At 45.9% G+C, this 26,474-nt stretch overlaps 1 protein-coding gene across 1 annotated transcript in view; it reads left to right on the plus strand.

The window, feature by feature from the left end:
- The window catches only part of MAP2K6 (mitogen-activated protein kinase kinase 6), a 563,107-nt gene that overhangs the window by 286,909 nt on the left and 249,724 nt on the right, over positions 1 to 26,474 (plus strand). Inside the window, exon 2 of the mRNA XM_069655081.1 lies at positions 9,002 to 9,071. Coding sequence (XP_069511182.1) covers positions 9,002 to 9,071 — 70 coding nt within the window. The remainder of the gene's footprint in view (positions 1 to 9,001; positions 9,072 to 26,474) is intronic.

A 26,474-nucleotide genomic window follows, 5' to 3' on the forward strand; every position in this document is an offset into this window, starting at 1 on the left:
CAGTGCTCGCCAGCCTCCACGTAAGATGCGAATGAGGCCTTTTCACACCCAGAAATCTTGTCAATACTGCCCGTTGCGTACAGCTTACACAGGCTATTTATGGCAGCATCCCCATAAATCATGGAGCTCACTGGTGACAGCCTGGCCAGTAGAAGCTCGCAAATGCACTATTTTCTTTAGTAATGGATGGACCATGAACCAGACCGGTTGGTGAAAATACGATATATATTCATTTTTAGAATTCACAAGAACCACACACATTTTAATATTGGGCAGCAATCACCAATGGGGTGATAATGATAATGGAAATGGAAGCAATGCACTTGGTTAACTTTCTAGTAGACATATCCAAAGCACAATTGAATAGGAACACTGTTTGAATTAGGATACATAACACCCAAGTTAAGGTTTCCCCCTGCAATGTTCCCTCAACCCACACAAATAATCGAAATTCTGAGTGGATAGAAAGAAGCAGCAGGTAGTCAGGGATACGAGGAAGCAAAATCCGACCTTTACTCACAAAATAAGAGGGAAAGGCCTAAAATGACACTCGGAATTTGACAAATGTTTAATCATATTTGAGTTTAAATAATATACATGTTTTATCACAGTATTAGGGATGTTATATCACTATCAACCATAAGGTAAGGTATCACAAAAGCATACAGTTCACAAAACAGTTCGAAATTGAAAACCCAGTGAAGCCGAATTCACACGTGGAAAAGTTGAATTTTTTCTAGTTTGCAGTTTTAAATGGCAAAACGTTTTTTTTAAAAAATGGGTGAATAACACTGAATTGGAATGTGGGTTTTGGCAGGGTGATATGTGCACAGCACAGTGACAATGCAGAAGTGAAAGGAGATTTGGAAATGAGGTTCGTTTTTGGGAAAATAGAGCAGTTAAAAAGAGAAAATGGTTTTAAAATGAAAGGCAAATTTTACTTAAACTAAATTATCTAGACTATATTGTTAAAGAAAGCCACGGTACGTTCAAAGATTAATTCGCGATGTCAACCTTTTCTCGCCGTGTTCAGATCTATGTGGGAATTACTTTAAATTACTCCAAATATTACTAATGAGTTACCAGATGAGGTGAATGAAAGAATTGCGCAAAAACACTAGGAAATAAGAACAGGGTGCACAGAAAATTAGAACAGTCTATAAAAGTTATCAGGGTATGGATAGGGTTGCTTAGAGAGTGGAACAAAGACAAACGTCAAGATGGGGTAGACTATGTGTTATGGGATGGGGAATACTCACAGTCCGCTCTTAAGTTTGGGATTAGGAACAGTCAACTGGGTTCTGGACTCCAGGGCTCTGGTCACCAGGTGGCGGCGGACTCTCCTAGCAGAACAACAGCTGGGCCTGTCTGGTCACTGGATAATCAGGACAGCTGGATGGCAGGGTTGCAGCGGGAATGCAGTTAGTGGGGAAAAAGCCAGTCATGTTTCAGGATGCTTCCGAAAAGAACAGCATTGCTTTTCCCTTTGGTTATTGGGATTTTTATAGTGGGATTTCTTGATTGACACCTTGCTGAGATGGTCAGCAATGATTTGGCCTGACTGGGATAGGATCGGCTATGCTTTGGCCTTGCAGTGGAATCTGGAATCTGGCAAGATGTATGTAGAAGATCAGGAACGCAGGCGCAGCAAATTAAGGAAAGAATGTGTCTAGAGTTCTGTCAGCCACCCTTTTCATAGAGCATGGTGACATCCTAGAATTATATGGTAGGGCAGGCTTAGCTAAGCACACCTCTAAACAACTGGATTGATCAGGGGTGATAGTTACCGCCTTCTTCTCAGCTGGTTGGGTATCAAGGGACTGATGTCAGATTTATGATGTGAGTTTTACAATGTCCAGAACTTCCCACAATTACTTTAGCTAAAATCCAGTTTTGCCGTAAATGGCACATTTGTACAGCTGGGGCATCTTAACAAATTACATAAGCAGGTTACATATTTTATGCAGAACATGGCAGTCCATCTCTACAATTTGTAAGACATTGTTTCGCCCTTCTAATCATTTTTAGTCATTTTTAGTGTGAAATATTCGGCCTAAAATTCTTTAACTTTATACATGTGTATGGATTATCATTAGGAAGATCAGTATTGATTTTCACATTGGCATCATGTAAACCTTCCGTGGAATACCCAATTCTCTGCCATTTCTGTTCCCAAGGTGGCAGTGAAGGCTACAACAACTTACATTAAAACCCACAAAATTACATTAAAACTGGTAACCTTTTACATTCCTCCAAATTTCTGTTGCAAAAATAACTGTTTTTAAAGTTTCTTAATAAAATAGTCTTTTGAAACAAATGGACATCCTTTGTTCTTCACTGGAACCATTATTTCTCTTCAGCTACCACCAACTGTCACTTCAGCCCAATGTGGGGAGGGGGTTTCCCAGTTTGATTGAAGGTTTTATGCCCACTTCCACTTCACATGTTGGTGTCACAGAACTTCCATTGTTAGAGGCCTCAGCCCAGACAAAAGTCTGCCATGGTAGCAATTAACACGTGTGTGTTCTAGCATCTACTGTTAGGGGCTTTCTGTTCCTGGCAACCCCCCAAGCAGAAACCTGTTTGGGGCTGATTTCCCCCAATCAGCCAATGCAAGTTAATTCCTTATTTTATTTGTTTGTTATGAATCAGAATAAAGCCTGTTGAATAGGATCTTTCATATATGTTTGACAGCACAAACCCCCTTCACATTGCTAGATAAGGGCAGGGCCTTATCCAACATACACTTTTAAACAAGTATTTTTCTTTATTTGCAAAAGTACATTTAAACATGTGGTGACTGCTGGCATTTTTCTTTCAAATTTGGTTTGCCTCTTCCCATTGAATTCCCACATTGTTATGCAGTCATAGTTAGTTTCTTGTAGGCAGCTCTTGCTCTTGTCTGCTGGAGCACAGTCCGAATGTGGATGGGCATGGCACGGTCTCATTAACAAAAGTAGTGTGATGAGGAATCGGAGGAAAAGAGCATCAGAGCGGCATCATTTTAAAATGTGAATATTTCCCTTTTTCAATGGGAACTTTGAGCTTGCAGCAAAGCAGCAGTGATTTTTCACTCCCCTTCTTTTGTACATGTAAGAATACACTGGCAGGCTTTCTCAGTGTGCCCCCTTGTTCCATCCTGCCCAATATGTGCTTGGCAAGATGGTGCAGCCATTTTTTTTTTGCTGCAAAACACAGTTTTGATGTGAGGCAGTGGTGCTCACAGGAGCCAGCACAGCCATTTTGCTGTTTCTGCTGAAGTGCGGCTTGGTTATGGATGGGAGTACTGCTGAGTGGGTAAATAGATATATCCCACACTTTGCTCAACTGGCTGCATTTTGTAGGTTACAGTGTTATTAATGCATTTTAGTTGTGAAAAAATGCTTTTCACATTGCTTTAGGACACATGTAGTGTTGCGTAAAATGAAAACTGTCAAAATAGGGCTGCATTTTTGCTTCATAGTAGAGGCAGTGTAGTTGCAGTGGCATGGGCATTTAATACTTTGTTTTCTTTTCATCACAGAGCACATCAGTTGCAATCAATGGCTTGGGGTTCTTGATGTCTCGACGTTTTATGAGAGCCAAAATCTTTTCGTGTTCTATATGAAGATGTGTTTTTTTTTAGTCATAAGATTGCAAGTGTGAGTGTGCATGCATGAAAGTGCACTGTACATAGTTAGTCTTGGAGAGCACGGAATAGCTCAGCGTGTGGTCTGAGCTTTACTTTAACTCCCTTTCTGACTACCCATCCACCCACTGCAAGCGGGTTTAATGGATGCAGGCAGAAGCAGTGCTGTAAATATTTTCATTGGCACTGATTGTACTGGTACCTCTCAACAGTACTGCTAGATTTTCAGGCAAAGTTTTCTAATCAGCGGAGCTGCAATACACATGTCATGGCACAATGCCAATTATTTACAGCAGAGCGGATTGTATCATAACCACATTTCTTAGCAGGACTGGTTTGTTTTGGGACAGTACCTGAATTTCTTAACAGAGCTGCTGTAATGACAAAGCATAAACATGTTTTGGCATTTTCTGAGCAAGAACAGTGTCTCAGCTCTTCACACCAAAACCTTGCATGAAAAAAATGAGAGGGGGGGATTGGGGAGGGATATTTAATAAGGTGGGGAGGTGTCAGGGGGGATCTGTGGGGTGGTCTAGCCCCGCATTAAAAAACAAAAAATGTTTTTTGTATGCAAGATCGTTGACCTCACAGTAGAGAAATTGGGTATTTTTCATGTAGATCCTTCCCACCATCCTTCTGAGCTGGTGTGATGCACACTGACGGACGGTGTCAGAAGATGGCCCTGCTGTCATATACTTCAATCCCTCCTACTTGGTCTTGCACTTTACAAAAACTTCTGCTTCTCCCATGTCTGATTACTGAGTGCCACTGCTAAAAATCGATGACATTTCAAAGCCTCATTATGAATCTCCCACATGTAGGATAGTCCAAACAGGCTGAGGGATTTTGACAAGCCAGTTATGTCAGGCAAGCCTCAAATGGAACTGCCAGTGCCCTAACCCTATGTGCCTTTCAGAGTCAACAGCCTGTTGAGAAAGATAGCTCAGTAGGTCAATAACCCTGATGCAGATATTATTGTGTAACCTGTTGGTTCAAATGTTGTTGCTCGGTGAGTTAATGCGTCTGCATCAGAGCATGCATTTAAGATGCAGGTAACATTCTATTGACACAAAGCTGACTTAGCTTTCGACTTATCAGAAGGACTACTACATTTTCAGTGATGCAGAACATACACTCATCAGGGCTGCTATACCTGTAATGAATCAGAAGTAGAACACACATCCCATGAAGGCTGCTATCCTTGTAATGGCTCAGAACATGCATTTCATCTGGATCTTATACTTGTAATGGCAACCAGTGCTGGTAAATAATATCTGCATTCGAACAAGTGCATCTGATGATTCAAACTTCTAATTCTGTCATTCCCAGCCTATGGCCAAAGGACGGTTTGCACACACCTGAAGAGGAGCACCCAATGGTAAAACTGCACTAGATTTGTAAATGGAAAAGGAATTTTCAGCTTTTTGAATATTTATTGTTGCTGTGTCAAAAGACAAAAAGGAGAGGAACAGCAACTCTGAACCCTAGAACAGTGAGGGGGGCGAGGGGAGGGCGTGAGAACAGAGAACGTATTAGACGATACAAAACAGGAAATTCGAGCAACAGGAAGAGAGAGACCAATGAGCTACATAAGATAGCAACAAAGAAAGTGAGGAGGGAAACAGGTAAATTATAGGACACACACCCAATAGGAGTGAGGGATAGAAGCAGAGCAAAAGAGATATAAAGAGACAGTAAAATAAGAAAACACAGATCAACAACAGACTATTACGCTCACCTGGTCTCTTCGGAGGCGTTGGGGCACGGTTGCATGGTTGTAGCCTGAACTTGAATCACCCCCTTCAGGCCTCTCCCTCAGTAGAAAAGCTGTGAGCGGTGGTACGTGGTGATACTGCTCCTGCGTGGAGATATGAGTGTGTGAGTGCGCCAATCTGTGATAGTTGTACCTCTCGAACCCTTCACCCCAAAATACGGTTTCTGTGATCATATGCCGGCCCATAAAGCTCACCTGTGAATTATGGAAGATAAGCTCTCCATCCTGGTACTTCTGGCAGGGGCACGTCGAATGGGATCCTAGTTCCTTCACTGATCCCTGATAAGGATTAGTCCAGGCCAGCTGCGACTATGCTTCTCCTTATGATTGGTAAGTCTTTCTTGAGTTCTTGTGATGCTGTTCGTTCTGTTTAATGTCTTTATATGTTTCTCCTATTTATGCTCGCAATAATGTCTGTCTTCTGTTTTCTTCCCTTATATGGAAATGCGGCCTCAATGCAGCTGTGAGATGCGAGACGTGGCCTTATGGAAAAGGAATGCTACCGCAATGTTCGACAGCAGGTAAGTGATGGTTTAAGGAAAAGCGCGAAGTATGGCGAAGTGCAACCTTAAACTGACAGTTTTTTCAATGTCTAACCGTGTCTTCTGTTTTTCCTTGCAGGCGCTGCTGTCGATGATGGAGCGTGTCGTGCTGCGGTGCCAAGATTAAGATTTTGGCGTCCCGGAAAGTGTAAAGATGAATACGTGGTTCGCTGAAGAGATTTACAGGTAAGAACAGCTTCCCCCAGTTGGTAAGTATGCTGGCAGGAAGCAGGATGTCCAGGAAGCAGGATCTTCAAAAGTAAGTCTGACCTCAGGCGACTGTGAGCGTTACGCTGCTTGCAAGTGCAGAATAATGCGAAGAGTCTGTCTTGAGGATCGGGGCAGTTTTTATATCTGAGATCGTGGGCACAGCCATTAGGGCCGGTTTACCAGCCACACCCTGCCACTCCAAGAGAATGAGCACGTGTGAAGGAAATACATTAGCAGCCACACCCAAGAATACACTTGGGGCTGCTTAATGGATGGAATGTTCAAGGTTAATGCATCCTGCTTAATGGATGGAATGTTCAAGGTTAATGCATCTTAAGTGCTATGTGCATAATAAAAGCTTTTTGGTGTTAAATGGATGTTCTTGTTTAGTTTTGTTCATGAGCTGGCGCCAGGACAGTGTCCACCCAGGTCTCCTGTGCATGCGACCCCTGCATGCCTGTGCCCCTTACTTCATGACCATGACACAGACAGAGAGAGCTGGCAATAGGAAATCCAGACAAGAGACAGGCAGGCAAATAACGAGACACAGTGCAAGGAAGACAATCAAAAGGAGTAGCAACCACAACAGGGAAAATTAAAAAAAGTACATAGCCAGCGTAATGACATGCAAGAGGAGTTATATCAATCGATACAGCACAATGTAGGTGGCAAACTGCAATAATAGAAGGCAGAGATGGGAGAGGCAGAGTGACGGAGCAACATACCTCAAAATGTGGCACAGCAACAGTTAAGGGTGAGAGGCAGAACATCAGAAAGTGAGAGAGGGGAAACAGGCTAGCAAACGGAAGGAGACATGGAGCAAAAACGTGGGGTGGCTGTCAAGATGGTAGTGTCAGGCAGCAACAGTAGGCCCAAGGGGCAGAGAAGGGATGCTGGTTGAGTGAGGGACTCGATTTATGATGTAACTTGCTGGCATCTGTAGTAGTTCTTAACAGAGTGTTAGTGTCCAAGTATAATGAAGATGAGGCTGGGCAGTACGCATCGACAAGTTCTTTGCCACTAATGTTTTCGAACATAGTTTTAATTTTACGCACAAATTGGATAGCTGTCGGACACCTTTTTACTCTTTTGCGAAGGAGGAAACTCATGTTTACTCTCTTGAAATTGGATTTAGTCTCATATTCGAATAATTGGGAGTAAAATCCTCTCATGGCAGAATCCTATCTGGAGTACTGGTGCTTGCTGCTGTGATTTGTGTGTGATCTGCATGTTGGAGGTTCGAATCCTGGCAAGGAAAGCTCAGCCTTCCGAGGTCGATACATTTGTAACTTATTTTGGGCATTAATTGTTTGTATGTTCTATGTACAGCGCTTTGGCAAAAGTGCTAAATAAATAAATCATTACCATTAACTGTGATTGGGAGTGACGTAAACAGTAATTAAATGCGCCCCAAGTTCCGTCTCACCACAGGACTCTCAAACTGGAATAAAAAGGAGCAGAGAAAATGCTGTATGCCCCTGCTGTGATGTCATAGCAGTTGATTATGACTTTCATAATCGGCACAGAAGAAAGATGCAGCATTTGGAATGAGTTGCTAGTGTCTTCAACCATACACAACAATTAAATACAACTTCTGCCCAAGGAACAGTTTAGTGTAAAAATCAAAAGCCCTGATTTTCCCAGTAACATAACCACACAAACGTATATCTCATTTTCCCTACATGCGCTGCTCTTGACCTCCTAGGTCACGTTTGATGTCATTGCTGATTAACTTTTGCTTGATTTAAAATTACTCCAGTGACCTCACCGAGGACGTGACTGCAAACTTTTCATCTGGAAGTTCCAGTTTCTGTAACGCTTGCACACAATAGTTCACTATGCCTCCCAGTATGCCCACCGCAGCGCCATGGTAGGTGGAGCGAGGGGGTAAATGTAGACAATGACAGACTCCGCAATACAGGTCTTGGTTTGTCCTGACCCCCAGTGTGGGACGAGGACACATTAAATGTATAGACATCACGGGAAACAGCAATAGAGCAGTTTCCCCTGCCTTGTACTTGATACTTTCTTGCCTTCTTGGTCTCACGTTTTGCAGGTTTGTATCGATTTTATTGAGAGAACATTGCTGAGCCCTTCATTGTATACATTCGAGAGCAGTATTGCGTGCGCTTTTTCTGCAGATAATTTAATGCTAAGTAATATTTGTTTGCTCTTCTGCTAGGTTTTGTTCATATTATATCGGTTTCAATGGTTTTCGTTACCTTCTATTACAATAAACAATTATGGGATTGTATTGTTGGGAGGATGGGCAAACCAAGTGACATTGTCAGAATAATGTTTTTTAGCCTACTCTGAACAGGCCCCAAGGATTCCCCCGTTATTTTTTTTTCTGCAATCATTAGTAAAAGCGGGGATTACTTACCTGTAATCATCATTACTCCTAGTCTTACCCTTCCTCTTCCCAGTACTTAGAATTGCGACGAGGAAGATAGACGTGGAGGTAATGAGTGATGTCAAGCTTAATGTTAATCTTTCTTGTCTAGGGCAGTCTGGCTGATAAGATTGAGTTTGAGTTACCCCTGGCACGCGGCTTTCTCTGCTCTTGCACTTCCTGCTTTAAAAATTCAGCGTCCATGCGGTGCTCGTGTGCACTATCATGCCTGCACGAGCCAGAGCTCAGTGTTTATAGACCAGCCCTAGAGCTGTAGGTAGGTGAGCCACATGTCTGTTTGCACACCGTCACCCCTTGTTTGGGAGTCACCCACCCACCTCCCTTATAGATCTGAGCACCCCTACTAGAGTACTGGCCCGCAGCCATTTTAAGTCACAGTCGATGTCGTGGGCTTGTGTGTCTGATCTTCACAGTTGGCTCTTTATTTTTTACAGGGAGGAGGAAAAACCCAGGCCTAAAAATACCAAAAGAAGCCTTCGAGCAGCCGCCTGCCAGCTCCCCCACGTAAGTCTAGCCTGTTCTATGTTCCCATACCTGTTAAAAAAACAATTGTAAATGATTCTTTCAAAATAGCAGCAGTTTTTTCTTGTTGTTTGGAAGCCGGTCCAGCAAAGAGTACGGTTGGATATATCACGGGGTGTGCCCGAATGTGTTCCTGCTAAATGATTGTCAAATATTGAGCTTCTTAAGGTACGCCACGTGATGGTTAAGGTAGTGCATCTACTGTGGAAATCGCAATGGGACAGCAAGGCCACAGGTTTGATTCACCGGGGTTGACTTTGTGCTCGTTTTACCAGCCTCCCGAGGGGTGTATTCAGTTTATTTTGGAAATGTAATTTAAAATAAGAAATGTATTTAGAATGTTGTTAAACCATGCCTCAAGTGTAAACGGGAAAGACAGTGCTATACAGAATGTAAAGAACGTCATACATTACAACGCATACATAAAGTTGATTTCAAGAGGGAAAGCCGAATGAAAGAGGGGGCCTACAGGTTCAGCACAGGGACATTGTTGCTGTACATTTTGTGCAGCGGTCCAAGTGTACACAGAGGTATAAATAATGGTGATCATAAGATGCATTTTCTTTCACTGGGTTTCTTTCAGTGCTGAGAGTACAGTGTTGGGGGAGATGCCAGACCGGCTGGGAGCAGATCTACAAAACGCGTCGACACAAATGCCGTGGTCACTTAGTGACTCTTGCTTGGGGCAAACCTGTGACTGTCTTGTGATGGAAATAAATACTGCGGTCAGTGCTTTAAGTGGGTTCAAAAGTCGAGGGGCTCTAAAAGTGGGTATGGCCTTAATAGCGATGGGCATGGCCTTAGGGGGGCACCGCCTGATCCAAGCAACGTACTAGGAGACCCTGCAGACAGGTACTTTGTGTCACTCAGCACAGTCTTAGATCATAATGATCACATCAAGTCTAGTCTGCAAAGTGCACATTCATGTATCTGGGATTTGATCCTATTATGTATTTTGCAGGTGCCTTGCTTTGTTTCAGTGCAAATGTTATCTCAACCCCAGAGGCTTGGATGAGCCAGGATTAGGTACTGTGATATGGCCTATTAACAGCGATCTTTGTAGCATGTACTAAACACACCGAGGTATCTTCCTAATCATGATGGCACTGAAACCTATCAGTATGCATTTCAACTTATATATATTGCATTTGATCCCCAGAGAAAGAGAACACTGCTACACAAGTTGTGCTATAGGGAAAGCACAAAGAGCAGATGAACTGCAACCATCACGGGATGCATTGTTAGATCAATTGATCAGATCTGAACATAGTTGTGGCCACCAGCTGGGGCACACAGTAGATTATTTGGGACTCGCATCTGCTTCAATACTAGCTAAAGGAAGGCGGCAGAGCAGCGATCTGTGCCAAAAGCACAGCTGATGTACAACAGTGGGAGCTTCCTGAAACTGATCCCTGTAATGTGTGTGCTGAGCGCAAGCATATAGAGCAAACATGCGACAATGCCTTTTTGCATATTAATGCAGCAGATCATCACAGCAATCTCTCGTGGTGGGCCTGCTCAGTCATTCTCGCTTACCATGACTTAAACAAGCTTTAGACTGATAGGGTAGGAGGAAATGTGGAGGGGGGAGACCCCATGGACATCTTATGGGAGATGTGATGGGGAGCCCGGGCAGCGCTAGTCTCAATGCACACATGGGTAAAATGGCCTGCTTATGGGAAACCTGGAGACCCGGCAGCACCATGACTCAGGAACAATTTTTGGAGACTGCCGGGTCTCTGGCCCGGCTAGCCCCAGCCCAGTTAAAGCAATGCACACATAATATGTTTGCACATTTAGGAAACGCAGTGGTTGCATGGCATTAATTGATGGCAGCTCAAACTACCCCTTGACATGGCCTCGAGAATCTTTTAGAGCCACAATCATTCGTTCCTTCTTGTCTCTATTCAATTTAAGCCTTTTTGGTAGCATCGTTGATAGGTTGATCTTTTCACTAAGTGCCCATCCCCGACTTCATATTCCCTCGTCTATAATCCACCCCTCAAAGCTGTGTGACTCTTTGAAACCAGAACTTCTCAAATAAAAGGTGGTCCAGGGTAAGTCACACAATCGGATACATGACGGCTGAGGCATTTTACACACAATTGGTGTTGACCTGTCTGTGACAGTCTCACTAAATGTCATGCATCATTATGTCGTTCTGCATCACTTGTTACTTAATATTCTTCAGTATTACAAAATGTGCTCAACACCATGCAAAATACTTCAATTAAGGCATTGCTGCACATCTGCCTGTGTGTTTATACACTGCTACATCATATAATCGGCAAGTTTAGAATATTTTCTCCAGTATCAAAAACAAGTATTGTCACCAGAGAAAGGTTGCATAGAAAAATTACACTTATCTATACATTTTCGCCCTGATGTTTGACGGTGGGGTTGTGGGTTTCTAGCATGCGTATGCAGTTTGAATGCTGGCTATAATGAGTTTCATTAAATTCTGCAAGTTTGGGTAAAGGAAGCGGCGTTATCAATGTATAACTCTGATGTTCACCCACCTAAAATAGGAAAGGGATTAATGATTTCCTAATACAAGAATGAGTACCCATACCACTTTACTTTGCAATTCGGGTCCTACAGATGTAGAGCCCTTCACTGAAGTCACGTGAGGAGGATTCTATTGGTATCTTTTTTCATGTTAATGCAATTAGGATTGCTAACCTCCATTTCACCTCCTCATTCACTTTTTAAATATCTATGGCTTTCAGAGGTCGAAAATTATCAAGCAATTCTCTAAATAAGCTATGACCATTGGGCACTGATTCACAGCCCAAAGGTTTAGACTATATCCGTGAACACCGCAGGATTCAGTTTATTTTATCTAGCATTTATAAAATGATTTATTGTCAGTGCTGGGAGTTGTTCCTTGTTTTACACCACGCAGAAGGCACAGTGAAAACATTTGTATTCTTATTTAAATGTAATGCTTTAGAAGAGTGAAAGCAGGATATAACTTACACTAGCAAATTTAAATATCCATTAATCATTCTGTTAATAATTTATTAGCTGCTGTGTGCAGAGAAATGCTATGTTTTCTATAAGGAGTTAAATCTCACTTGCCTTAAATGTGGCAAGACAACTTTGTTGCATTTCACTCGCAAATGTCGAGCTATTTGATTTGAAGTGAGCACCCCATAGTTGTAGTTTTGAAAAACCTCTCCTGTACTGATCAACAAGTCAAAAGATCCAAAGCAAGACTGTCAAGCAAGGTCATCTTGAGGAATTTTGGGAACCAGAACCTCCCGTCTCGCGTCCCCCTGCAGCCTAATGCGATCACAACCCATAGCTTGATATACTGCCCAGCAGCAATCCAAATATGCGTGGGTTCTCCCTTTCATTTCCCTTATGTCAAAAACTTGCAGGAATGAGAAAAATAAAAAAGTGGCATATCAAGGACAACACTTGACTTTTGTGTAGGCATGGGATAGGCATTTGCCATGCACTGCCATAATCATACCACCTGGCCATAAGTTGGAAACTACTTTCTACTCATGGGGATCATCTACAGGCCCAGGAACCAAGGACAAAACCATTTAATACAAAATAATGCTCCATAATATTTAATCGCAACAATTTATTACAATTATATACATTGTAATAAGCCACTTCCATCGTCTGAATACAGAGGTTAAATATTTCCCCCACCACCACCAAATCGATAGTGGGAAGCTGCAGGAGCAGCGTTTTGCAATAAAAACGAAGGTAAGCCCTGGAGGTCTTTCTATACTCAGCTATGACCTTAGGAAGTATTTTTTCAAAAGAACACTGGCGAGCGCACATCGACGTGCCTAATTCCTGGAAGAAAGCGCTGTGAACTATCTTTGCAAAGCACGCATGTTTGGTGCGACTGGGGATGGGGCACGACCTTCTCTGGGCCATTTGCCACTCCTTACGCCATACACCTCACCCTACAAGATGGCCGATCCCTCCTAGGGCCGAGTGGCCACCCACTGCAGACCAGCTGGCCCCACTGTGATTAGCTGCCTCATCCTCATCTGCCAATCTGAGGTGCTGTCAGCCGGAAGCCAGCCCATCCACCAAAGGCCAAGCTCTAAGCCCTGTCTGAGCCTGGTGTGGCTCGGGAGGGCCCTCACTTTAGTGCCCCTCCACAAACAATGCTGCAGGCCCCTGTGTGTGTGTGTCTTGCTCCTGCATGAACTTGGTTCACAGTACCCCAACCCTCTCCTTCTGCGCAAATGTGAGTGATGGCTGAGCTGTCCTATGCCTTCTCCAACTCTCCCCTTGAACCGTATCTGCGCCAATCCTATTCTGCTTTTTCTCCCTGGAGCACCTATTTTCTTCACTGCCCTCTGTGTTCTACAATTGGTAAATTAATTCAAGTTGTGATTCTTCCTTTTCCTTCTCGCATGCCGGTGTGTGCTGCATTGTGATCCGTTTTTAAAATCAAATCTAGGTGGGTGTGCTTTACATCTTGCATCCATTTTGTGCATTGAGATCCTTTTTAAAATGTAATCCTGCACCCCACCTATTGCTCTACATTTGATTTTTGTGCCCTCCTTAACTACTAGGCTGTGTTGGCGTAAGGGCCAGGACTGTGCAGTGCAGCCCCCTTTTCCTTCACTCATCTATCCTCTGCCACAGAGATGGCACTCCACCATCTCTCCTATCTTCTCTAACTCCACCCAAGTCATCTTGGGTACCTTCTTCTCTCCTACTTCTCCACCTGTGGTGTCCCCTAGGACTCTATCCTCTCGCCTTGGCTCTTTAACATCTATCTTACTCAGCTGGCACTCCTCCTTCCCTCCTCCTCCCCTCTTTCTCCACCAACTTCCATTGTAATGCAGACGACACACAACTCTTCTTCAAACTTCCAGCTGACCCTCTTGCACCATCCATCATCCCTGACTGTCTGCCATCCAGGCCTGGTGCACGTCCAATGATCTTTGCCTCAATGCAAGCAAAACGGAGATCCTTCCCATTGGGACCCCTACACCCGACTTCTTCCCTTCACTCTGGCCTTCCTGCATGGGCTCTCCCCTTACTCCTTCTTCTGAAGCCAGATCCCTTTTTTTTTAAAACAATTTTTATTATTTTAACACCACAAACAAAAAAATAACAAAATAATAAACCATTGTCACAATGCAACAATAACATGACCACTATCTCGCCCATGTCCCACCCCTCCCCTCCCGAGTTTACACCATATCACCAAGGCCACATCTATTCTGAGGGTATATTTTGTGCTTCTCCTGCCGTAGAGTCATTCCTCCTACACCAGTTGGAGCCGGTTCAAACAAGGTTGCCACTAGATGTCTCCAGGCCATCAGTATCGCTCCCAGGTCACCCCCCTCTGTTGACTTCTTCACCCCACACCACCGTCTCCGCTTCCACCCATTTCTGAAGGTCATGCCACACACTTCTAACTTCGACCTTCTGCTGGCTTTCCAACTCATGGCATTCAATGGGCTTGGCAATTATATGAGCCAGATCCTCAAGCTTGCGTACATGTTTCAAATTGCGCGGCGTAGAAAACCCTCCTATTATGCACACACATACAGATTCTATTTCCAGTTTAATATCTTTCTCTAATAGGCAATGCGCCACCTCCCGCTAAAACCTTCTTATTTCAGGACAACCCCAAAACATGTGTATCATTCCCGCATTTACTTCTCCGCATTTAGGACATATATTCCTGCATCCATAAAACGCGCAATCCTATGTGGGGTCAAATAGGCCCTATGGGTAATGTACAACTGAATCTGCTGCAACCTCGCATTTCTGGATATTTCTTTGAAATCTTTGGGCTCTCACCCATAACCCGTCACTCATAGGTTCCCCATCTTCCTCCTCCCAGTCCCGTCTTAATTGGAGCACCTCTTTCCCAACTTGAGACATGAGCAGCTCGTAAATTTGGGAGATCTCATGTCCCCGTCTGACACATCCTAGAACGTTTCAATGACTGTGTCGGGCTTACTCTCCAACACTATGTCCGTCCACGTATGTTTAACCATCCGTACCAACCTGGTGTATGTGATGTATTGTCCCCGCTGCAGCCCAGTGTTTTGCACAAGAGTGTCAAAATCCATCACCTTCCCTTCCCTTCCCTTCCCTTTCTGCCACATATCCTCTAACGTTGCCACACCATTTGGTTCCCAGTGCCTGCGGATTGTCTTCGCAGTTGTTCATCTGCTCCCTTTAATGTCACTAGCGGCACCTGTGGTGAGTACGGCGCTGGGTTCTCAATAGCCTGGCAAGCTCTCGGCCATATCTTCCCTCCCAGTTCCAACATTCTCGCACATCCTTTCTGTTGTGCTTTTGGCAACCAAATCCATTCTTTCAGGAAGAACGGCCACATTCCGACTTTAGTAGTCTAGATTCTGGTGTTGGGTCATCTGAAAGCCACCTTGCGACATATTGCAGTTGACGGGCCAAGTAATGAGTCTCAAAGTTTGGGAACTTGATACCCCCCCCCTATCGTATGTATGTGTTCTGTAGTTTCCACAGTGCTATCCTATTTCTAGTGTTGTGCCATATAAATTCCCTTCACAGGCTATGGAGCTTGACAAAGAATCCCTTGGGTATCATATGTGGTATGTTCCTGAAGAAGTGTAACAATCTAGGCAATACTACCATTTTTAGCAATGCCACTCTCCCCATCATGGTCAGGGCGAGCTTCGCCCAAAATTGCATGCTGCATTCAATATTAGCCACCGCCCATTCCGTATTGTGTTAATGTTCAGCCTCTGGTGTGTGATGAATATCGATCCCCAGGTATCTTAAGGTCTCCGTCGCCCATTGTATTTGGAGTGTCGGTAGATCTAAAGCCAGAAACCTTGGAGTCTCAACTCCTCTCTCCCCTTCCTCCCTCACACTCAGGACATTGCCAAGAAGTCCCACTTTCAGCTCTTTCTTCTCAAAGGAATTCTACATTTTCTCACCTTCCCCAGAAGCTCAATGTTACCCAAGCCCTGGTTTCTCTCTAGGCTTGACCATTGCAATAGCGTCCTCCTGAATCTACCTTCTTCCAATCTGCAACACTTCTAGCTAATCCAGAATAGGGCAGTAAGACTTATCCTTGGAGGGCGTGACTTGGGCAGCCATGTAGTAGGACATGCTTCCTGAGCAGCTCTGGAGGATCCGACATATGATCCGCGAAAACTACCTTCAAAAACGCGCTACTGGTTCCAGGATTGACTATACATGCATGGGAACGTGTGTTCTGCTCACTGTATAGAGTGAATCGTGTGTGGAATTCTGGAGGAATTGCTCGGCGAACGACGGCGGCTGCTCGGTCCATTGTCACACAAGATGGCCGACAACAAAGGAAACGAAACTGGAGCACCCGGAGCGGCAGAATAGAGGCGGCAGCCGCGGGGAAAGAATGATGATGGTGAAGTGGAGACGGAGCGAAACCCCTGTGGCGGTAAGCCTTGTGTCGCGATGGCTTGCGTGCTGACCTGGAAGGCAGGAGCCCGGGGGTAGCGGGGGTGCGAACAGATAGGCCGCGCCACGACAGACATAGGAAGCGCTAGCTCGGCATCGATCAGCAGTAAGCTGCGGTGAGAGGCGGCGGACGGTGCGACTGCTTGAAGAGTACTACAACAGCTGATAAAGGTGGAAAAGACGGTTGGGGAGGTATGCGGACGCTGAATCGTGATAGTGAGGCCCAACGGAGGCCGCAGAATGTCGGCGCGAGGGGCCGTGGTCAAGAACAAGAATAAACAATCCACAATGGATATTTTTGCCAAAACACAACATTCTCCTGCGGCCATCGCGCCCAAAGGCTCGATGGTACCAGTGGAGGGCACCACAGTGGCTGATAACCATCAGATTTTAGAGGCCATCACGGAGCTGAAAGACCCTTTGGGGGTTGCGATGTTGGACCTGCGCACTTCCCTGGAGGCTAAAATAGACGCAGTGGGCATAGAAGTCTCCCTGCTGAGGCAAGATGTCAGGGGGCTGGCGGAACGAACAAGCAGCCTGGAAGGTGCGGTGAAAACTAACACGGACACCAGAACTAACAACGCAAAGGAGATCCATGTACTCAAACAGGTGGCTAACTTGGAGTCTCGGGCAGAGGAAGCGGAAGGGAGAGCGAGGAGAAACAATATTCGTGTGGTGGGCTTGCCGGAGGGTGAGGAGGGACAGAACCCGACAGACTACGTCGAGAACCTACTCCTACAAGGAATTGGGGCTGGCAAACTCTCGCAGGGATTTGCAGTGGAGCGTGCACATAGAGCCCTTATGAGGAAGTCGAGACCAGGGGCCCCTCCCTGGGCGATAATTGCCAAAATATTGAACTACAAAGACTGCGAGAAAATACTGGAGTACTTCTGAAAAGGATGGAACAATCGAAAGGACCTCGAGCACCATCACGGCGTATCTGGACTACACTATGTTGGTCCAGAGGCAACGGTACAGCTATGTGGCAATCAAAAGGATGCTGCGTGCGGCTGGGATAAAATATATGCTTCTGTACCCCGCGAAATTGAAGGTGGTGCACAAGAGTAACATTTATTTTTTTGACACTCCGGAAGAAGTATCGACGTGGCTGGATCTGCAGGGCTGCCCGGAACAAGACACGGAAGAGACCCAAGAGGGACGCGATAAGTGACTGGGATACGGTATGCATACTGTTAAGGCGTTGAGTGAGCACCCCAGGGGTGCCTAGATGAAGATTAAGAACAATGGGCGCGGCTCTAGGAGGCTGATATTTTGATAAAATACTGCTGATTGTAACGCACTTGAAGGACTGGAATATAGTAGCGTGTACATATATTTGAATTGCATAGCAATGTGTAGTCAATCCGATGTGTCATAGGAGCGGCAGGGCGAAAGCACCCTAGCCCCCGAATTATAGTTGTAGTAGTAGTAGGTTGGCCACTAGGGCGGCCTCACCCTGCGGAGCTTCGAGTACAGGCGAGAGCCAGAAAGAGCTAGATGTGGGGGAGCCTGCGATCCAGGGATGGAGCTGGGCAACAGTTGGGGGGTGTGATGTTGGGGAAGGGACGGGAGGCAGGAGGGAGGGGGAACGGGAAGTTTGGTGTGTTTTTGGTTAAAGGGAATTTAGAATGGGATGCAAGTGTCAACTTCCCTCTCTTGATGGGGTTGTGTCTCCCAGTTCCCCTCCTCACCTGAGTCCTCTTCCTCCGTGCTCAAGGATCTGTGGGATCTGTAGTCCTTTTCTTTTTTGTGGTGTAGCGAGGGTCTCGTACGGGAGGAAGCCACAGTGAGGGCTGCTAGGACGCACCTCTCTGGGGCCCCCTTCCCGGAAGGGACCAATACGGGGAAAAAGCCAATTGTGGCAAAAAAACCCTTTGAAGTGGTGTACTGCAGGCTTGTCGGAAGATGTAGACACAAGCGACAGTGATGGGATACTTCCGGCAAGGAACCAGTAGCACTCGAAATCGTGGAGCAGAGTGCGGAAAGAGAAACTTCCGCAGGCAGTATCAATAACAAGAGGTAGAGCAAAACAAGAAAAAGAAAATGGAAAGCAAGGAGAGAGAGGGAGAGACAGAGGAACTGAAGGGCGCTGTGGACCGAGCGCGGACCACGCCCGAGGGAGGCAGCTCAAAGGCAAGTAGAGCAACGGAGCGATGAAAGCACTGAAAGGTAAGAAAAAAGACCAGAAGGGTCCGGGAAGAAAACACTGCGTAGCGCAATAACGGCAGTGAAAGCAGAAACACAGCTGACCGAAAAGTTGCAACGCGCATGTGACAGAAAGGGGTGTGCCTAAATAGTTTACGTGTATGATGTGAAGAAGTAACAAGACTTCTGCATGCACATAGATGAATGCGTGATGGATTCAGGAAGAACGGTGGAGAATCAAAACGTTTGCCACAGACGCCAGTGTCCAAAGCGTCGCATGACAGCGAGCCTATACAGATTGAATTGGAATTCAAAGTCAGACTGCACCTGGGGGAGGGGGAACGGAACTGGTACAGGCCATGGGGGACCTTAAGATACTTACATGGAACGTGCGGGGGCTCAACAGCTACTTAAAAAGGAACAAAGTTATGTTGTACCTACGCAGGCAGAAAATAGATATTGGATTGCTGCAGGAAACCCACCTTACACGAGAGAGGATGGACACGATCGCTGGGAAGTGGAAAGGGGTGTTGGTGGGCTCATCGTACTCTGCTTATGCAAGAGGAGTGCTTATTTGGGTGGTGCCACATGTCCCTTTTCAGCAATTGGAAGTGGTGGTTGAGACAGACGGGAGGATGGTTATGCTGAGGGGACTGGTGGAAAACAGGGAGATAAGCATTGTTAACACGTATCCCCCGAACCAGAACACAGCGGCGTACATTAGAACATTGAGTGCGAATTTGAGCGTATGCGTAGGAAGCGCAATAATCTGGGGAGGGGACTTCAACTGCGTATTGAACCCGAGGGTGGACAGATCGGATGGGAAGATGGATAGACCGGCCCCTGCAGCCAGGGCGTTACAGACATTGCTGGATGACTTTGGGTTGGAGGATGCATGGAGAGTGAGGCACCCCCAGGAAAGGCAATATTCACATTATTCTGCCCCACATCAGTTATCAACGAGGTTGGATTATGTCTTCCCATCACCTGAAATGATAGCGAAGATCGCACAAGCAAGCGTCCTTTCGGACCACTCGCCCCTGATTCTCGCATGGCAATACTGGCCCCCGAGAGCGAGGATCCCGACATGGCACCTACGAGCAGAGGCGTTGCGAGACCCCTTTTTTAGGCAGGACATGATGGAGGAGATTGTAAATTATTTTGAAACAAATACTGGGAGCGTTATGGGAGGCCTTTAAAGTTGTCATGAGGGGGGTAGCCATAGCGAAATCCAAGGGCCTACAAGGTGGGGTTTTGGCTGAACTGCAGGAGACGGAAGAAAAATTAGAAGAGGCCTTAAGGGGCGGAGACGATACAGCAGAGAAGCTAGAATTGACACTTAGGCTACAGCAAAAATGTGCTGTGCGGAATATTGGGAGAGATTGTGTAACCTTAATTATAAAAAATACGTAGAGAGACAGCATGCAGGAGGTGATAAACCGGGGAGACTTTTGGTGTGGTTATATAAGAGTGAGACCCCCAGAGTCACAATCAGAACTATAGAGAGAGAAGTCTGTAGCGTAGAGGACACCCAGGAGGGAGTTAATGAAGCGTTTGTGGATTATTATAAGGTATTATACGGAGATGATGGAGAAAGTAGTCGCGCTATGATGGAAGAAATGCTTGAGGATATGGGGTTGCCCAAGATAAGCGAGGAGGAGAGAGAGGAACTAGATACCCCGATCACCTTGGAAGAATTAGGGGAGGTGGTGAGGCAGCTGCCTACTAGTAAAACCCCAGGGACAGATGGACTCCCAAGTGAGTTTTACAAAGTGTACATGGAAGAGGTCCTCCCCCCCCACTGCTAGAGATGTTAAACGAAGCGTTCGAGATGGGACGCTTACTGCAGTCACTGAGAGAGTCTGTCATAATACCTCTCCGCAAACCTAATAAACCTGGGCACAGCTGTGGTTCCTATAGACCCTTGTCAATGCTGAATCAAGATGGCAAGATATTAACTGCTGTCTTAGCAAATAGACTGAAGAAGGTTATTGGCAAATTAATGCATCCGGATCAAACAAGCTATGTCCCTCATAGAAACATTACCAATAATCATAGGCGACTCCAGAGAATCATTGAGTTTGGCAGGGAAAGAGATGAGGAAATGCCAATTGTGTCTTTGGATGCGATCAAGACCTTTGACTCCGTTAAATGGCCATGGCGGCTTGCGGCGCTGAAGCACTACGGGTTAGGGCCTGGATATGTAAGGTGGGCGAAAATATTATATAGCGAACCGCTGGCTAGAATTAGGACAGGATCTGTGATATCGGAAAGGTGGCAGCTCAGCAGGGGTACTAGACAAGGATGCCCGTGATCTCCAATACTCTACATACTGGCCCTGGAACCTCTAACAATATATCTAGGGCAGCAATATGACACCATAGGCATCGAGGTGAAAGGGGAGCGGCATCTGATCTCCCTATATGCAGATGACATGCTGCTGAACTTGCGATTCCCAGAAGAAAATCTCCAGTACATCCTAGAACTGCTGGAGAGATACGCTGTGCTGTCCGGCATAGCAGTGAACCCCCAGAAGTCCAGCTTGTTCCCATTAGGGGGTTACATGGGGATTCCAGCGGAGCGGTTACCTGTATTGCAAGTGTCGTGGGCGGTTAGCACATTTCGGTACCTGGGGATAGATATATACCACACCGTGGAGGAAGAGCATAGGTTCAATACAGAAGTAGCCATTAAAAAAATTGAGAAGTGCATGCAGTTTTGGGCAAAGCTGCCCTTGGCGATGATGGGGCGGGGAGCAATGCTAAAGATGGTGGTCCTGCCAAGGCTCCTACACTACTTCGGGAACATACCGTACCTGATTCCTAAGAAGTTCTTCACCAAATTGAATAGCATGTGTAGGGACCTTTTGCGGCATGGCACGCAAAATAGAGTGGCGTTATGGAAGCTACAGAACTTCCATGACAAAGGAGGGATAAAGCTGCCCAACTATGAGGCGTACTATGTGGCAAGCCAGTTACAGTATGTTGCCAAATGGCTCTCTGACGAAGAGACCTCTGAATTTAGGCTGTTTGGGCGTGATTGTGCACCTTTTATATTTAAAAGAGATGATGTGGGTACCCAGGGCGGAAATGGTGGGGTGCCCTAAAATGATGCTACTGGGGTGGAAGGTGTGGCACAGGGCATGTCAAATGATGGAGGACCCGTCTCCATGCTCACCGCAGATACCACTGGTTGAATTGACGGGTGCAGATGCGCAGCTACGAATGATACTCAGGAACCACTGGGAACCGGCTGGGGTGGCAACAATGGGTGATATTTGGCGGGAGGGCTCCAGTATTACTTTTGAGGGGCTGCAGGAAGAAACTGGGTTGCACGAGAGCCAGTATATTACGTATCATAGAGTGGTACAGAGGATTAAGAGAACATGGCCTGAAACTGTGTTGGAGGAAGAATCAGATGCCACCATAGAAGTGATATATGACATAGCTGAGGGGGGTCATGAGATTTCCAGATTGTATGAAATGCTGATGTCTAAAGTGATTGTATGAAATGCTGATGTCTAAAGTCTCACGCAGTTGAGACTTGACTGGGAAATGGAGGTTGGGGCCCCGATGGGAGACGGGATGTGGGAGCGGGTGCAGGGGTTTCATAAGAAGGTGCACATAACCGACAGGGCATATATGACGCCTTGGAGGATATCGAGGTTTGAAAATGCTGGGCGGCAAGCATGCCCCAAGTGTGATAGGGAGAACGCGGGCATGGTGCATATGTTGGTCATGCCCGATCATAGAGTGATTCTGGATGGGAGTGAAAGAGAATCTGGAAGAAAAAGGGGTCAAGATGGTAGTGGGTATTGCCATGGGATGGAAGTCATGCCATGTGCCAAAGGTAGAGGTGTGGTGGAGATATTTGCAAAAATGGGCAGAAGCCGAAACCATGGCATGGCAAGAAGCGAGTAGCACAGGGGGGGAGGAGGAGAATGAGTCCCTGATGGCCTGGAAATCACTGATAGCCGAACTGTTTGGGTCATTAGCTGACCCGGCTGAGCCTGTAGAGGAGGGGACCGAACCACAGGATGCGGACACTGAAGGTTTAATGCAATAGACTCGAAAAGGGGGGTGGGTTAAGGGAAGTAGTGGTCAGAAGTCAAGAAAGTGTAATGAAACTGTAGGAACATGCACTGTTTGTTCGGTTTGTATTGTTTGTATAACTCAATAAAATAAAAATAAAGTGAAAAAGACTTATCCTGGGCCTCAAGCCCAGGGACCACATCTCTCCTGCCCTAAAAAGCTTTCCCCGGCTCCCGGTTGCTTCACAGATGAAATTAAAATCCCTCTGTATCCACAAGGCTGTATGGGGCCGGGGACCACACGATCTACAACTCTCTCTTATGAAATATTCCCCCTCTAGACCTCTGCGCTCCTCTGGCATCAACTCTTTGTAAAACCGAGGGCAGGAGGTTGATCGTTTTCCTCAGCTGGATCCCTTCTTTGGGACAGCCTCCCCCTCCCTCTCTGTCGTGAGCGGGACTTACTTAAATTCCGGAAGCTCCTTAAAACTTTCCTCTTTACCTCCTCCTTCCCCCCTTCTCTCCTCTGCTAATCTCACAGTTGCTTGTTTGGTGTCCAGGGCCTTTATGCATCATTGGGGCCCTGACCTCCCCTAACAAATCACCCCCAGCTTCTGTCTGTCTTCAGCACTTGTTTCGGCACACCCTCCATCCTGAAAGCTTGCACTTATCATACATACATTGCACCCAGCACTTACCCCTCCCTTCTGCACTTGCACGTTCTGAACACTCACAAGGCATAGTAGGCTTGCCCCCGCCACGGTAAAATGTATTATGTATTTTATGTATTTTAATGTTTCTCATTCCCATGTACCCTCCCGGCGCCCTTTGGGTGCTTTGAAACAGAATTTACTTGCTGTATAAGTGCCTAACAAGCAAACACCAAATAAATAAATAAATACACACATAAAAAAGAGACCCGATCAATGGTCTACATTTCATTCTGCACTTCTATAAAAATACATATCCATAATATATCTGAAAATTGTAATATCAATACAAATTTGTTTTACAATATACAATCAATACATCCCAACATTTCATTTCTAATGTAAACTGAATTCATTTCTGATAATTTACAAACAACTTGGGTGTCCTAGTTATTTTTAATTCTATTGGTTTAACCCATAAAAAAATAATTTTTAACCATGTTTTGAGCCCCCCAAAAAGCTTTTGAATCTGGATACAGACTTTCCTGTTTTTGACGTTTTCTACATAACGTTATGGCGCCAACTAATTTAGATCGCCTTCCTAGGGACCTGGCAAATACAATTTATCTCCAAAATGAAGTTATTTAGTCTTCATTGATATGGGATAGTTTTGGGAATGAATATAACCCTACTCTTTAAACCAAGGAGTGCAATTATTAATTTTATTGTCTATTAGTTGATTTACAGAGAACATCTATTAAATCATTTTAGTCCTGCTCTGAGGGGTGTAACCCTCTCACCCTAGACAATCATGTAGACCTCTTTTTCAAGTCCACCTATTAGCGATGAAGATGCGTCACTTTGCTGTAGATGGGAGAAGTGCTTAAAATAAATCCAGATCTTATTCTAGGAAACAGTAAACACTACTAGAATTAGATCAGGATTTTTTTTTAAAACACCCCTCCTTCCCTATCGCGGGTAATGAGACTCATTTTCATCGCTAATAAGTGGGCTTAAAAAAGATGTCTCTATGAAGAGCAAGCTTAGCTGCTCAGCCACGCTTATGCCTTGCAGCAGCAGATATTAAATATAGACACCCTGAAACCAAGGTGTGGCTTTGTCTGCCTGAACCCTAAACTTAAGAGGCCTCATCACGAGTTTGGCGGTAACCCTTAAATGCGGTGGTAGTGCTATTACCGCTGCATTTAAAGGTCTGCCAAATCATGGCCTTGGCTGATTTCCCCCCAGCTTTAAGCTGGGGGGAAATCTGCTTTAAATTTGCCGATTTTCAGCGCTATTACCGCCGGCGGGAAATCCGCCGGCGGCAATAGCACGAATTTTCACCATTGGGCCCAATGGGGAATGAGGAATTCCCGAATGGGCCCAATGGGGAATGGGCACTAACCGTTCCGCCAAAACCGTGATCCGGCTCTAATAGCGCCGGGGGGGTTGGCAGTAGGGATAATAGTGCCGGCGGTAATAGCACCAGCATTACCGCCCAACTCATGATGAGGCCCAAGGTCTAGGAAAATCTTTCTAACAATATGCATCGGCAAAGCCAAAAGGCCTGGCTTCTTAAATGTAGGTGGTATGTTTTTTTCCAACTCTGGGGGCTTCATAAATAAATCTTCCCTATATATTTATAAAACCAGACAGACGTCTTGGCTTTGCTAATGCTTGTTTTCATATTGCCCTTTCTAGCACACTAACTGTAAAGTTGCCATCTGTAGCACTTGAGCGTTGTTTTAAACAGAGGTCACCAAACAGGGGCCAGATCAGGTTCCCGTGTGTACTATGCTTCTTCCTATGTAGGCCTCTGTAGCCCCCTTTTACACCCACCATAAGTGCTCACTGTGTTGCGGGCCTGCTGCAGATATCTCTCCGCGCCTTGCAGTTCACGATTTGGAATTGCATGCATGCTGACTCAGCCTGTCATTCTTCTGAGGTTGGTGAAGGTTCACGAGATCAGTGCCATTCTGTTCTGCAACAAGGCTGGAACTGGCAGTCTCTAAACGACCCGGTATGCTTAGTTATTTTGGTGCCCCTCTTGATGAGGGCATGTCTGCTGCTGTTTCTGCTCCTCCTTATGTTACTGTTTGTACACACCCCTCCCTAACACCGCTAGAGGGCTCGTATGTTGGAAGAACTACACTTTTCATTATTAGTCATGTGTACATTGTCTTCTGCTCAACACTCGTTTTGCAAAACTGCCTTGGACTTTTCTCTCCACTAGTACTGAAGACGGAAATGTTTAGTTCTCCAGCATGGGGTCTGGCATGGATTCACATGCTCATGAATATTCCCCGTCGTCAGGCTGGGAATCCTCGGTAAAGAAAAAACCAGTATCAGTTTCGTTTCTGATCTGTCTTTCGTAGTAATAACCAATCACTGGTCTCTGCGTCATACTGACCACAGCCAATGACTGCCCTCTACCTAAGCACCGCCTCTGGCAGCCATCTTCAGATTTTTACCGCACGTTCATGTGTTGGGATCCTCGTGCTATTGCTCTCGAGCGTTAGTGCTATTTTTCGCGCTTTTTCACAAAAAACTTCGATTCTTTCGGTCAAAAGAGCCTCAAGCTCCACCGATCCTACATCCGATCAACGGGGACCCGTGTCGGATTCGTCTGTGCCCCTCAAGGGTGAAGATTTCGTCGAGCTACACTTCGGAGGACTCCAGAAGCTTCTCAGGCCCGGTCTCGGAGATGGCCCAGGAGAAGGGAAGCTCGACGCCCGGAAAGCTGTTCAGGGTCTGCCCTGGATGCCAGCTGCAGAACGTCTTTAAGGAGGACGAACACTCTTTCTGCCTTTACTGCCTTCATGAGGACAAGACGCACGTGGAGAAGGACTGTGCGTTTTGCGGCAACATGTCGGAACGGACCATGAAGGACCGCCATCAACGTCTCGCCAACTGGCTGGAGGGTAAGAGCCCGTCTGGCGAGAAGAAGAAGAAATCCGAGCGGTCTTCTAAGACCTTTGAGGGCGCCCCGGCGACGGGGGCCCAACATAAGGCCAAGCACCGCGAGTCCGCTGGCACCGGGAGCGCCGAACGGTCGGGCTCTACGGGCGCCAGGCAGGGCGCACCCTCCCCAGCACCATCAACCACGAGCCAACGCTCTGGGTCGGGTAAGAGGAA

Source organism: Ambystoma mexicanum, chromosome 3q, assembly GCF_040938575.1.
Source record: "Ambystoma mexicanum isolate Mex_15411 chromosome 3q, UKY_AmexF1_1, whole genome shotgun sequence".
Lineage (NCBI taxonomy): Eukaryota > Metazoa > Chordata > Amphibia > Caudata > Ambystomatidae > Ambystoma > Ambystoma mexicanum.